The sequence below is a fragment of the Psammomys obesus genome, unplaced genomic scaffold (assembly GCF_907164565.1).
Source record: "Psammomys obesus unplaced genomic scaffold, mPsaObe1.curated_primary_1811, whole genome shotgun sequence".
In the NCBI taxonomy this organism is placed as follows: Eukaryota; Metazoa; Chordata; class Mammalia; order Rodentia; family Muridae; genus Psammomys; species Psammomys obesus.
Genome location: NW_026596143.1, coordinates 1,770,443 through 1,781,937, shown reverse-complemented (window position 1 = coordinate 1,781,937; position 11,495 = coordinate 1,770,443). Strand labels below are relative to the sequence as shown.

General features: G+C 52.8%; 1 protein-coding gene across 3 annotated transcripts in view; it reads left to right on the top strand.

The window, feature by feature from the left end:
- Positions 1-976: 976 nt before the first annotated feature.
- Positions 977-11,495, top strand: part of Mfhas1 (multifunctional ROCO family signaling regulator 1) — an 85,104-nt gene continuing 74,585 nt past the window's right edge. For all 3 annotated transcript variants that reach the window (XR_008718553.1, XR_008718552.1, XM_055593344.1), the window contains exon 1: positions 977-4,034. Coding sequence is in view for 1 of the 3 variants with exons in the window: in XM_055593344.1 (XP_055449319.1) it covers positions 1,049-4,034 (2,986 nt within the window). In the remaining 2 variants the exon portion in view is untranslated. The remainder of the gene's footprint in view (positions 4,035-11,495) is intronic.

Genomic DNA, 11,495 nt, shown 5'->3' with positions numbered 1-11,495 from the left:
CGTATGGCTTAAAGGTTGTCTACTCTCCGCCATGGGTCTTCTGTTGAACCGCCCTCTTGTTCTAAGCTCCTTTGACACCCGGGTCCCTGAATCCTGCCCGTTCCATCGTGGTGTAGATGCAGGGTGCATGGAAGGGACGAGCAAGGAAAGCAGCTAAGTCCTCCACGTCAGGGATGAATAAGAAGTCCTCAGAGACCCAGGGCCAACAAAGAGCTTGATGCAGGGATCCCAACCCCGAGACCCCGGAGTCCCACCGAGCCTCGAGGATCGCGACCAGCGCGCCTCGTCGCCGGGCGAGGTCCACGCCGCCCGCCCCAACCGGGCCAGCCCCCCCCCCCCCCAGCCCAAACCTCGCAGCCTGCAACTCCCGCCCCCCGGGGCGGTGCCGGGAACAAGCGGCGCCTCCGCCGGTCACGTGGGGGCCGCTCCACCGGGCGGCGCTGCAGCTTCCCGATCAGCGCCCTCCCAGCGCCGGGGACGCGGCGCTCGCGCTCCCGCCCCCGAGCCGCCGCGGGGGGAAACGGAGACAAGGAGACGCCCCCGCCGCAGGCGCCCCGGCCCTGCGCCCGCAGTATGCCCGCAGCGGAGCCGAGCGCCGCCCTCCTCCCGCAGCCCGCGGAGGCGACGCCGCCGGCTCCCGGGCCGCCGCGGCGAGGGTAGCGGGGCCGGAGTCGGCTACCGAGGCGCGGCGGAGCGGGCGGAGCTGGAGGAGGAGGAGGAGCAGGCATCCTCCGCGGCGCGGCGGGCGGCGGCCCTGCCGCCCGGCGCGCCCATGGCCCGGGAGCACGGAGAATGCGAGCCGCGGCGCGTCGCCGCAGCCCAGCTCCGAGCCGCCGCCCGCCCGGAGCCCCCCAGAGCCGCCCGCGTCGCCGCCGCCGCCCCCCAGCTGCGGGCGCCCCGCCGCCGGCTGCGCTAGGACCCACGGTCGCGCAGGGGAGGTGGTGGTCCGGGAGCAGCGGGAGCCAGAGGGCCGGGGATCCGGGCGCAGCGCGGCATGCAGCCGCGGGCTCCGGGGCCGGAGTGAGGGTTGTCGGCGCGGGGCCCCGCCATGGCTGGCAAGGACAGCGGTAACCTGAAGACGGTGAGGTTGTGGCGGGACGCCGCCCTGCGCGCCAGGAAGCTGCGGAGCAACCTGCGCCAGCTCACGCTCAGCTGCCCAGGGGCCGGGGGCGACCCGCTCGGCTCCCCCGAAGCCCCCCAGCTGGTGCTGCCGGCCAACCTCGGGGATATCGAGGTGCTGAACCTGGGGAACAACGGCCTGGAGGATGTGCCTGAAGGTCTGGGGTCGGCTCTGGGCAGCCTTCGCGTCTTGGTCTTGCGCAGGAACCGCTTCGTCCGGCTGCCCCCCGCCGTGGCGGAGCTGGGCCACCACCTGACCGAGCTGGACGTGAGCCACAACCGGCTGACCGGCCTCGGGGCCGAGGTGCTGAGCGCGCTGAGGGAGCTGCGCAAGCTCAACCTCAGCCACAACCAGCTGCCGGCCCTGCCCGCCCAGCTGGGGGCCCTCGCCCACCTGGAGGAGCTGGATGTCAGTTTCAACCGGCTGGCCCGCCTACCAGATTCCTTCTCCTGCCTCAACCACCTGCGCGCCCTCGACGTGGACCACAACCAGCTCACCGCCTTCCCCCGGCAGCTGCTGCAGCTGGCCGCCCTGGAGGAGCTGGACGTCTCCAGCAACCGGCTGCGGGGCCTCCCGGAGGACATCAGTGCCCTGCGGGCCCTCAAGATTCTCTGGCTTAGCGGGGCCGAGCTTGGCACCCTGCCCGGCGGCTTCTGTGAGCTGACCAGTTTGGAGAGCCTCATGTTGGACAACAACGGGCTGCAGGCTCTACCCCCCGAGTTCAGCCGCCTGCAGAGGCTCAAAATGCTCAACCTCTCGTCCAACCTCTTTGAGGAGTTCCCCGCTGCGCTGCTGCCCCTGGCTGGTCTGGAGGAGCTCTACCTTAGCCGCAACCAGCTCACCTCAGTGCCCTGTCTTATCTCCGGGCTGGGCCGGCTCCTCACCCTGTGGCTGGATAATAACCGCATCCGGTACCTGCCGGACTCCATTGTGGAGCTGACGGGCCTGGAGGAGCTGGTGCTTCAAGGCAACCAGATCGCCGTTCTGCCTGACAACTTCGGCCAGCTCTCCCGGGTAGGCTTGTGGAAAATCAAGGACAACCCCCTGATTCAGCCCCCTTACGAAGTCTGCATGAAGGGGATCCCCTACATCGCGGCCTACCAGAAGGAACTGGCGCACTCGCAGCCGGCCGTGCAGCCCCGCCTCAAGCTGCTCCTGATGGGCCAGAAGGCTGCGGGCAAGACCCTGCTTCGACACTGCCTCACTGAGGACAAAGTGGAGGGAGGCCAAGGAGGAGGGGACAAGGAGAAGAGCTACCTACCTTTCCCTCCCCTCGGGAGCAAGGGCATCGAGGTGACCAGCTGGACCGCCGACGCTTCCCGGGGTCTGCGCTTCATCGTGTACGACTTGGCCGGCGACGAGAGCTACGAGGTGATACAGCCCTTCTTCCTCTCCCCGGGGGCCCTGTATGTGCTCGTGGTCAACCTGGCCACCTACGAACCCCGCTCCTTCCCCACGACGGTGGGCTCCTTCTTGCATCGGGTGGGGGCCCGCGTGCCTCACGCCGTCGTGTGCATCGTGGGCACGCACGCGGACCTGTGTGGGGAGCGGGAGCTGGAGGAGAAGTGTCTGGACATCCACCGGCAGATTGCACTGCAGGAGAAGCACGATGCCGAGGGCCTAAGCCAGCTAGCCAAGGTGGTGGACGAGGCCCTGGCCCGGGACTTCGAGCTGCGTTCGGCCAGCCCGCATGCAGCCTACTACGGGGTCTCGGACAAGAACCTGCGGAGGCGCAAGGCCCATTTTCAGTACCTGCTTAACCACCGGCTGCAGATCCTGTCTCCCGTGTTGCCGGTCAGCTGCCGGGACCCCCACCAGCTGCAACGCCTCCGCGACAAGCTGCTCTCCGTAGCGGAGCACCGGGAAATCTTCCCCAACTTACACCGAGTCCTGCCCCGGTCCTGGCAGGTGCTGGAGGAACTGCACTTCCAGCCCCCGCAGGCGCAAAGGCTGTGGCTGAGCTGGTGGGACTCGGCCCGCCTGGGCCTGCAGGCCGGCCTCACCGAGGACCGCCTGCAGAGCGCCCTGTCCTACCTGCACGAGAGCGGCAAGCTGCTCTACTTCGAGGACAGCCCGGCCCTCAAGGAGCACGTCTTCCACAACCTCACCCGCCTCATCGACATCCTCAATGTCTTCTTCCAGAGAGACGCTTCTTTGCTGCTGCATAAACTGCTCCTGGGGACCAGTGGAGAGGGCGAGGGGGAAGCGGAGAGCATCCTCGCTCCGGCAGCGCCCAGCCCGGGGCAGGACCCACTCCGGGCCACCCAGCTTCATCATTACGTGGAAGGCTTCCTGTTGCACGGGCTCCTGCCGGCCCACGTCATTCGGCTCCTGCTGAAGCCTCACGTGCAGGCCCAGCAGGACCTGCAGCTCCTGCTGGAGCTGCTGGAGAAGATGGGGCTCTGTTACTGCCTCAACAAACCCAAAGGCAAGCCCCTGAACGGCTCCACCGCTTGGTACAAGTTCCCTTGCTACGTGCAGAACGAGGTGCCCCACGCGGAGGCCTGGATTAACGGGACCAACCTAGCCGGGCAGTCTTTTGTGGCCGAACAGTTGCAGATCGAATATAGTTTCCCCTTTACCTTTCCCCCCGGGTTGTTCGCACGCTACAGCGTCCAGATCAACAGCCACGTGGTGCATAGGTCAGATGGGAAGTTTCAGATCTTCGCCTACAGAGGGAAAGTCCCTGTGGTGGTGAGCTACAGGCCTGCCAAGGGGGTCCTGCAGCCAGACACCCTGTCCATTGCCAGCCATGCGTCCTTACCAAACATATGGACCGCGTGGCAAGCCATCACCCCTTTGGTAGAGGAACTGAATGTCCTACTTCAGGAATGGCCCGGACTGCACTATACGGTGCACATCCTCTGTTCTAAGTGCCTTAAGAGAGGGTCACCCAACCCACACGCTTTCCCAGGTAGGTGGAGAGGGGCTGGGGATCCCATGGTTTGCCTTACAGTGCGTTTCTTGGAGGTGCTTGGGTCTCACGTTCCAGGATGTTTCTGTAGCCTCATAGGCTTTCCAGGAAAGCCTTTCAGGGTAAACCCCGGGTGACCGGAGCGCAAGCCAAAGCAACATGGAACACCTTCTCTTCATTTCCAAAACGTTTCCAAGTCTCAGGTGGTTGCACAGAACCCCGGGAGGATGGTGACATTGGCCCTGGGTCGAGCCTGCCCATTCTCTCAGGCGCTAGACACATGTCAGAGGGAGGGGCCCGAGGCCGGGTAGGTGGTCATATTCTTTTGTTTAAAGTCGGAGTGTAACCAGCAAGTCAGAGTGAGGGCTGGCTTTTCCTGAGAAATCTGAAGAATGTTCAGTGACGGGGCGACCTATGGCTGAGTGGTTTGGAACATGTGCCTGCTTCTTGAGACTGCAGACGTGACCATCTCGGGAGAGAGGTCTCATTTCTCTGAAGGGAGTTTCCTCGGATATTTCCTGGCAATTTTGAGCTTCATAGACATCACTGAAAGATGTGTTTCTTGGTAAATGGGGCTTTCCGAGGGTGGTGTTTTAGAGACAAGAAGGGAAAGCAAGAAAGAAACCCCAAGAGTCTCCTAGGGTGTGTTTCTCAATAGTTAACTTCTCTGTGTGTGTGTGTGTAAACAGTTATGGTGGACAGAGAGAATTTGAGGACTAAGTTTGAGATCTAATTTAAAAAAACTTCATTTTCTTTTTTAAAGAGTAATTTTTAAGGTTCATCAACGCAGAACAGAAGGTATGGGTTTTCCACCTGCCCCGTCCTTTCCATATGAATGGCCTCGCTGTGGTCACCTCTGCACAGGAGCACTGCGTTTGCTCCACCCTCAGAGCGAATCCTTGCCTGGAGTGGCTAGCTTACTTTGTGATCACGCCGGGCATTTATTCCTGTGGGTTTAGGCAATTGTGTGATGGATGACATGTGTCTGCCATTGTAGTGTTATCTAGGGTGGTTTTACTACCCTAAAAAGAGTCCTTTGTGCTCTCATTTATCTATCTTTTCCTAGTAGTCCTGGGAACCTGGGAACGCCTCTTTTTTTTTTTTTTTTTCCTGGTTAATTAGTCTCAAGCCTTTAACTAGGAACTTTTCCCTCATCATTTGCAGTTCTTTCACAGCTGACTTGCCTGTGTTCCACTTGGTCGATAGTATTACTCGCATCCTTAGCACAAATCCTGTCACAATAGTGCCACTCAGCCTTTGTCACCTTGGCCCACCATCACCCGGGGTAGCTTGAGGGGTGATGAAATGGAATGCTGAATGCCACCCTGATCTTTGTCTTGGTGCAAGAGCCGACAAGAATGCAGCTTGTAATAGTATCAGAAGGAATGGCAAACCAGTATTTCCGAAGGCCGTGTCTTTCCGTTGCCCCAGATCTAGGTTTCATTCCTCAGCTTGAGAAAAGCCACCATATTGGATTACTGGCCATTGGAGCCAACCATTCTGTAGCATTGTCTGGTATCTCGCCACAGGCCCTGACTCGGTGGATGCCTCAGTGTGTTTGCCATTGTGGTTTATTCACGGAGAGCAAACACTTCTTTATCGTGTTACTGAGTTGTACAGAGTGGTTGGGAGCATTGTACTCATAGGCCATGTGACTGAAAGAGTTCTCTGGAAACAGTTCTTGCTTAATGTAGAGACAGAGTGTGAATTAGTGATGTCGTGCACAACCCAGGGAAGGACAAAGGTTACTGAACAGAGACCAATCTGGGCTGAGGAGTTTTGTTAATGAAACAGAGAGGTAGAATGATTTTTCACCTCTCTGTCATTTTTCTGTGATTCCCATTGTTTATTAGTAATTGTTACAACTCTGAAAGGTTTGGCAAGAACTAAAAATAATAAAATCTGGACTGTCACATGGGGGAAACGATAACATTTGTCATTCAGTTATTAGAGGTCACATCCTTAGGTGACTAAAACACCATCAGTTTAGCACAGTTTAGCAGAAACTCTTTTATCAATGTGTAGCTTCCTGTCTTTCTGTAGAGTCATTCCCTTTTATAGGGACAGAAAATTGGTGACTTCATTTTATACTTAAAGTATCAAGTTCTCTTGTAAACTCAAAAATTTACATATAGTAGTTTAAATATTGGCTTTTTTTGGCTTTAGTTTTTTTTTTTTTTTTTTTTTTTTTGTCTAATTTGGGACTTGGGTTGGGTGCCCTTTCCTGTGTTGCTTGGTCCCATTCAGCAGAAGCATCCTGTCACACTAGTACGTTTTAAAATGTTCTTATATGGAAAATCCATCCTGGCCCTGCCCACCTGCATTTTCTGGCAAGAGCTACTTAGCTGGCTGAATGACTTGGAACTGGGTTTCTCTTGCTTTAAGTTTGGAGACAGATCCTTAGCCAGCGTCTGTGGATTCAAAATATCTGATGGATGAGATCCTATCACATTGTCAAAGAGATTACAGACTTTATTTAAGATTTGTTTATTACAGATTTTATGTAAGACAATTGGGTTGACATATATGGTTTGCTTAAGTAAAGCTTTATTTATTTTATTTTTGCAGATGTTTTGTCTGCCATGTATATCTGTACAGAAGAGGGTGGTGGGTACCCTGGAAATGGAGTGACAGATTGTTAGCTGCCTTGTGGGTGCTGGGAATCGAATACTGGCACTCTGGAAAAGAAGCCAGTGCTCTTAACTGCTGGGCTATCTGTTCAGCCCTCCAGGGTTCTTCCAGAAACTGAAGACAAGGTCTGTAAGATGCTTAAAGGCTACTATGGCTCAGCAGGTAAAGGCACTTGTCTTGCAGTCCTGGACATCTGCATTCCACCTCCAGAGCCCCTGTGAAGGTGGAAGGGAGATCTGGCCTCCACAGGTGTGCTCAGTTATTCGTGCTCACACACAAATACGGTAATTTTCCAGACTCTCACTGTGAAAATAGTGTTTTCTCTAGGTACAGACTCCTGCTTAGACCAACCACCTTCTTCCTTTTGTGCCCTGTAATTGGTCCTACACTCTCATTCCCAGGGCACACAGTTCTTCCTGTGGGATACTTATTCATCTTCTCCTCTGCCAGTGTCATTTAAACCAGAATGGTCAGCCTCCTGAGACCGGCTGACCTGATGGACTGAGTGGCTCAAACACTGGACCGCAGCAAGGTGGCGTGCCCTGGAAGCATTTCGACAGTTGGATGGGTGACTGCTTTGTGGTTTTAAGTTGGAAGAATATGACTTAGTCTGACTAACTTTGGGTATAAGTTTTCATTCATATTCAAATATTTACCTTCCAAATTAAAAGTGGTAATTTTTAACACCAAAGAGAAAGCAGCCCAGTAAGCTTAACTGTGTGGTTTTCTTTAATTTTGGCCGCATTCATTCACACAGAGCTTTTCCATATCTCACAAGTGCCCTTTGCTCCTTTACTTTTTGTGCCCAGTGTGCACCTAGCTGATTGGGTATGCCTATTTTACTCTGTATTCCTCTCTGACAATGTGCTCCTGGCTAACTGTATGTACTGGTCTGAATGTGTGTGCCTGTCTGACCAGCGTAACTGTCTGACAGTGTACACCCGTATGACAGTGTGTGTCTGCCTGTCTGACACTGTGTACCCATGTGGCAGCATGTGTCTGCCTGTACACATGCCGTGTGTCAGCATGTGTATGTACTTGTAGCAGAATTTTATTTCAGGACATGGCTGCTCTGGCAAGACATCACATCCCAAGAGCTTTATAGGTCTGTGTGAACTGACTGGAATATAGACACACAGGGCAGTGGTGGCACACGCCTTTAATCCCGAGAGACAGAGGCAAGCAGATCTGAGTTCAAGGCCAGACTGGTATAGAGCAAATTTCAAGGAAAGAAAAGCTTAGGTTCAGGCATGGTGGTTCAGGCCTTGAATCCCAAACAACAAAGGTAAAGTTAGTTTGTAGAAGGAAGCACCCATGTTTGGAAGTGATGTCTAATTGAGTGGCAGAAAAAGTGATGAATCAGAACAAGATTTGACAGAATAGGATATACCCAATTCTCTCAAGAAGAGAGAGGAAAAGGAAGCCTGTAGAGGAATTTTAATTCAGAACATGGCTGCTCTGGCCAGAGATCACATCCAAAGACCTTCTAGGTCTGTGATCCAGCTGGAATACAAACACACCTTTAATCCAGGGGACTGAGGCAAGCAGATCTGAGTTCAAGGCCAGCTTGGAACAGAACAAACTTCAGGTAAAAGCTTAGGTTCAGGCATGGTGGCACACATCTTTAATCCCAAACAATGAAGGTAAAGATAGTTTATAGAAGGAAGCACTCATGTTTCAAAGTGATTCCTAACTGAAAAGGTGACTAATCAAAGATTTGACAGGATAGAATAAACCGAGTTCTCACAAGAACAGGGAGGAAAGGGAAGCTACTTAAGAAAAACAGCATAGAGAAAGAGAGAGGAGGAAGTTTTACAGAGAAAGGTTGAATGAAAGAACAAGGTAGACACAGGGAAAGACAGAACAAGCCAGAGAATGAGAAGGAGGCAGAAGATTGGAAAAGGTGGCTGGAGTTAGTTTGAGGCCAAGCAGAGCAATTCAGAGGCCAGGAGAGAAAAGCCTGATTGAAAAACTCAGCTGGGAGAGGAGTTTGAGCCAGAACAGCTGAGTTGAACCAGCCAGCTATGAGCTCAGAAAGAACTAGAAAGGGCGAGCTCATTCAGCAGTAAGTGTCAGAGGCTGAAAACATTCTAGGCCTAGGTTAGAGGCCTAGTACAGAGACTAGAAATGTTCAGGACTAGGCCTAAAGTAGCAGACAGAGGCAGTGATCCTCCAAGACAACAAACAGGTGAGTAAAAGTTCCTTTTACAGAAGCCACTTGAGGGGGCAGCACAGAGAATGAGAGAGAGGAGGCAGTTTTGCTAGGAGAGTTTTATGGAGACTGGTTGAAGAGTACAAGCTAGACATGGGTAAAGACAGAATGAACAAGAAAATGAGGAGCCATAAGATTAGACCAGATTGCTGAAGTTAGTTTGAGGCCAGGCAGAGCAATTCAGAGGCCTAGAGAAAAGCCAGATTGAATAAGTCAGCTGGGAGAGGAGTTTGAGCCAGAACAGCTGAGTTGAACCAGCCAGCTAAGAGTTCAGAAAGAACAAGAAAGGGTGAGTTTATTCAGCAGTAAGTCTCAGAGGCTGAAAACATTCTAGGCCTCGGTTAGATTTTATAGAGGCTAGAGGCTTCCAGGACTAGGCCTAGGATAGTAGACAGAAGCGGCAAGCCTCCAAGATGTATCTCAGGAGAATGAAAATTACTTTTACATGTACCCATACGACTATGTGTGCCTGTCTGACAGTGCATACCAATCCGTGTGATAACATGTGCCTGTCTGACAGTGTATGTTTGTCTGGCTTTATGTGTCTGTCTGACAGTGTGTGCCTCTGTGAGTTGTATGGACCCATCTGTGTGTGCCAATAAGACAGTATGTGTTAGTCTGTATGTACTGGTCTGAGTGTGTGTGACTGTCCAATGGTGCATGCCTCTTGGATGCTTAGCATGTTTCTCCTGTTCCAGGAGCGGCTGTGTATGTCACAATACCTCCTTGATTAGATCGTTCACTTGCTTCCTCTAAGCAGAGACCTGCCTGATGTGTTGTGGCCTCTGGAAGCCTCATGGGTATTCCCTGAATGACTGCCTGGTGCTTTATAAGAAGAATCTCTTTGTTGTACTGTCAGGTTCCCAGGTAGTACCGGATGGTGATCCTGCCTTGCCCAGCTTTGGTTCCCCCCTCCCTCCCGTTGTCCTAGCTCCCCTGCTGGGGTCTGGACTGCAGGACTTGCCTTTGAATGGGCCCTTCATTTTGACTACTGAAGCGAAGCAAAGTTCTTGCCTTATTATATCTAAATTTTACAATCACCGGAATCTGAGCGTGACCTAGTTGCTTGGACTGAATTACTCATTGTTTGTTGTTGTTTTTTTTTTCTTTTCTTTTGTTTTGTTTTGTTTTCTTTTTTTAAACTTCACGAAGGTTATTTGATATCTTTTAGTTTAACTTTGTTAAAATTGATGCCCCTGGGTTTTTAATTTTATAAACAGACCTCTTTGAGCTCTGTAGGACTTTGCTCTGCATAAAAGGAAAAACCTGAATAATGTAGTAAGAGAAAGAAATGGTGAGCAGAATAGAGTCCAAAGACTGGGGAGGTCTGCCTTGTTCTCCAGTTATTTTAGGACCTAGGAGTCTCTGCTTCAGCTCTTGGGTGGACTCTTGAGGCACTCCACGCTCAGGCACTTGAGAACTTGCCAGAGAAAGACTTCTTTTTGCTCGAAACACACAGTTAATGTAATGGTCAGCCTTCTGCTATCTTCTGTTCCACTTACTCCCTGGCGAACCTGGCCCGCCTTAACTCTTCCTCATTCATGTCATCTCATACCTAACACGCTGATGGGTCACCCTCAAGGATGTTTGGGGTTGGGGGCCTAGAGAGGATCTAGAGTAATGGCCCTTTTCCTGTGGCTGGGACGAAGGGCCAGTTTTTGCCCATTGCACAGGAAGGCGTGTGTGGCTTCGAAGGGCCGATTCTGGAGTGGCTGTTTCTTGTGGGTTTTCCTAACTTGCTCTTTAATTCTCTTCTCCTCATTGGAACACCTTGATAAAAGACTCGGCAGCCATCATTAGCCGGCGTTTGTTTGACTTGCTGAAAACCAAGGCAAGTGCTGGCTCAGTCTTTACCCTCTGTCCTCACTGGCAGCTCCTGTGCCAGTATCTCATGCCCAGTCTCTGGAAGTACATTGGAAGGTCTGTTTGAGACAGGGCCACCAAGCCAGGCCTTTCTGATGTAAAGCCAGTTGCTGGGAGTTGGTGGGGTCATTTTGTCTTTCTCCGGTGGTTGGTGGCTTTTTCCCCTCAGATAAGGTAAAAACACAATCAAACATATTCTTTACTGCTGCTCTGGTGATAATGAAAACTTGGCCTTCTTGTCCTCAGAATGACTGATGGACATCCTAGACACCCACAGAATGCGTGTCACCAACTCATGAAACCTACAGCCTCCACCCCTACCCCCTTCTCTGAGGAATGGTACTGTGTTCCCAGGCACTCTTTTTTTTGCCGTCTGATGTTTCATGTAACAGCAGCCATCTGGGCAGCATCTGCAATGGCTGAGCAGGCGCGAAGGGCTCTACAGAGAGATCAAGACATTCTGTCTTCTCAGTGATTCCTAGCAAGTGGGCTTTGCGTTGTTTCCTGTGTTCTTTATCCGCAACTGCATATGTTGGAGGTTTACCACGTGATTTCTATAGTATGTTTGTATGTCCTTGCCCTTTGTGATGCTCACAGAAAGGGATGAATGGCTAAGGGACAGATGATCAGGGTAGAATATAGGAGCTGGCTGCCTAGAGCCTTCTCCTAGCTGACCTTATGTTTATTCCCCTAACCCACTGGTCACTCTTCCTCCCCAAACAGATGGTCTCATAGCTCTTCCTCCTCTGATTGAC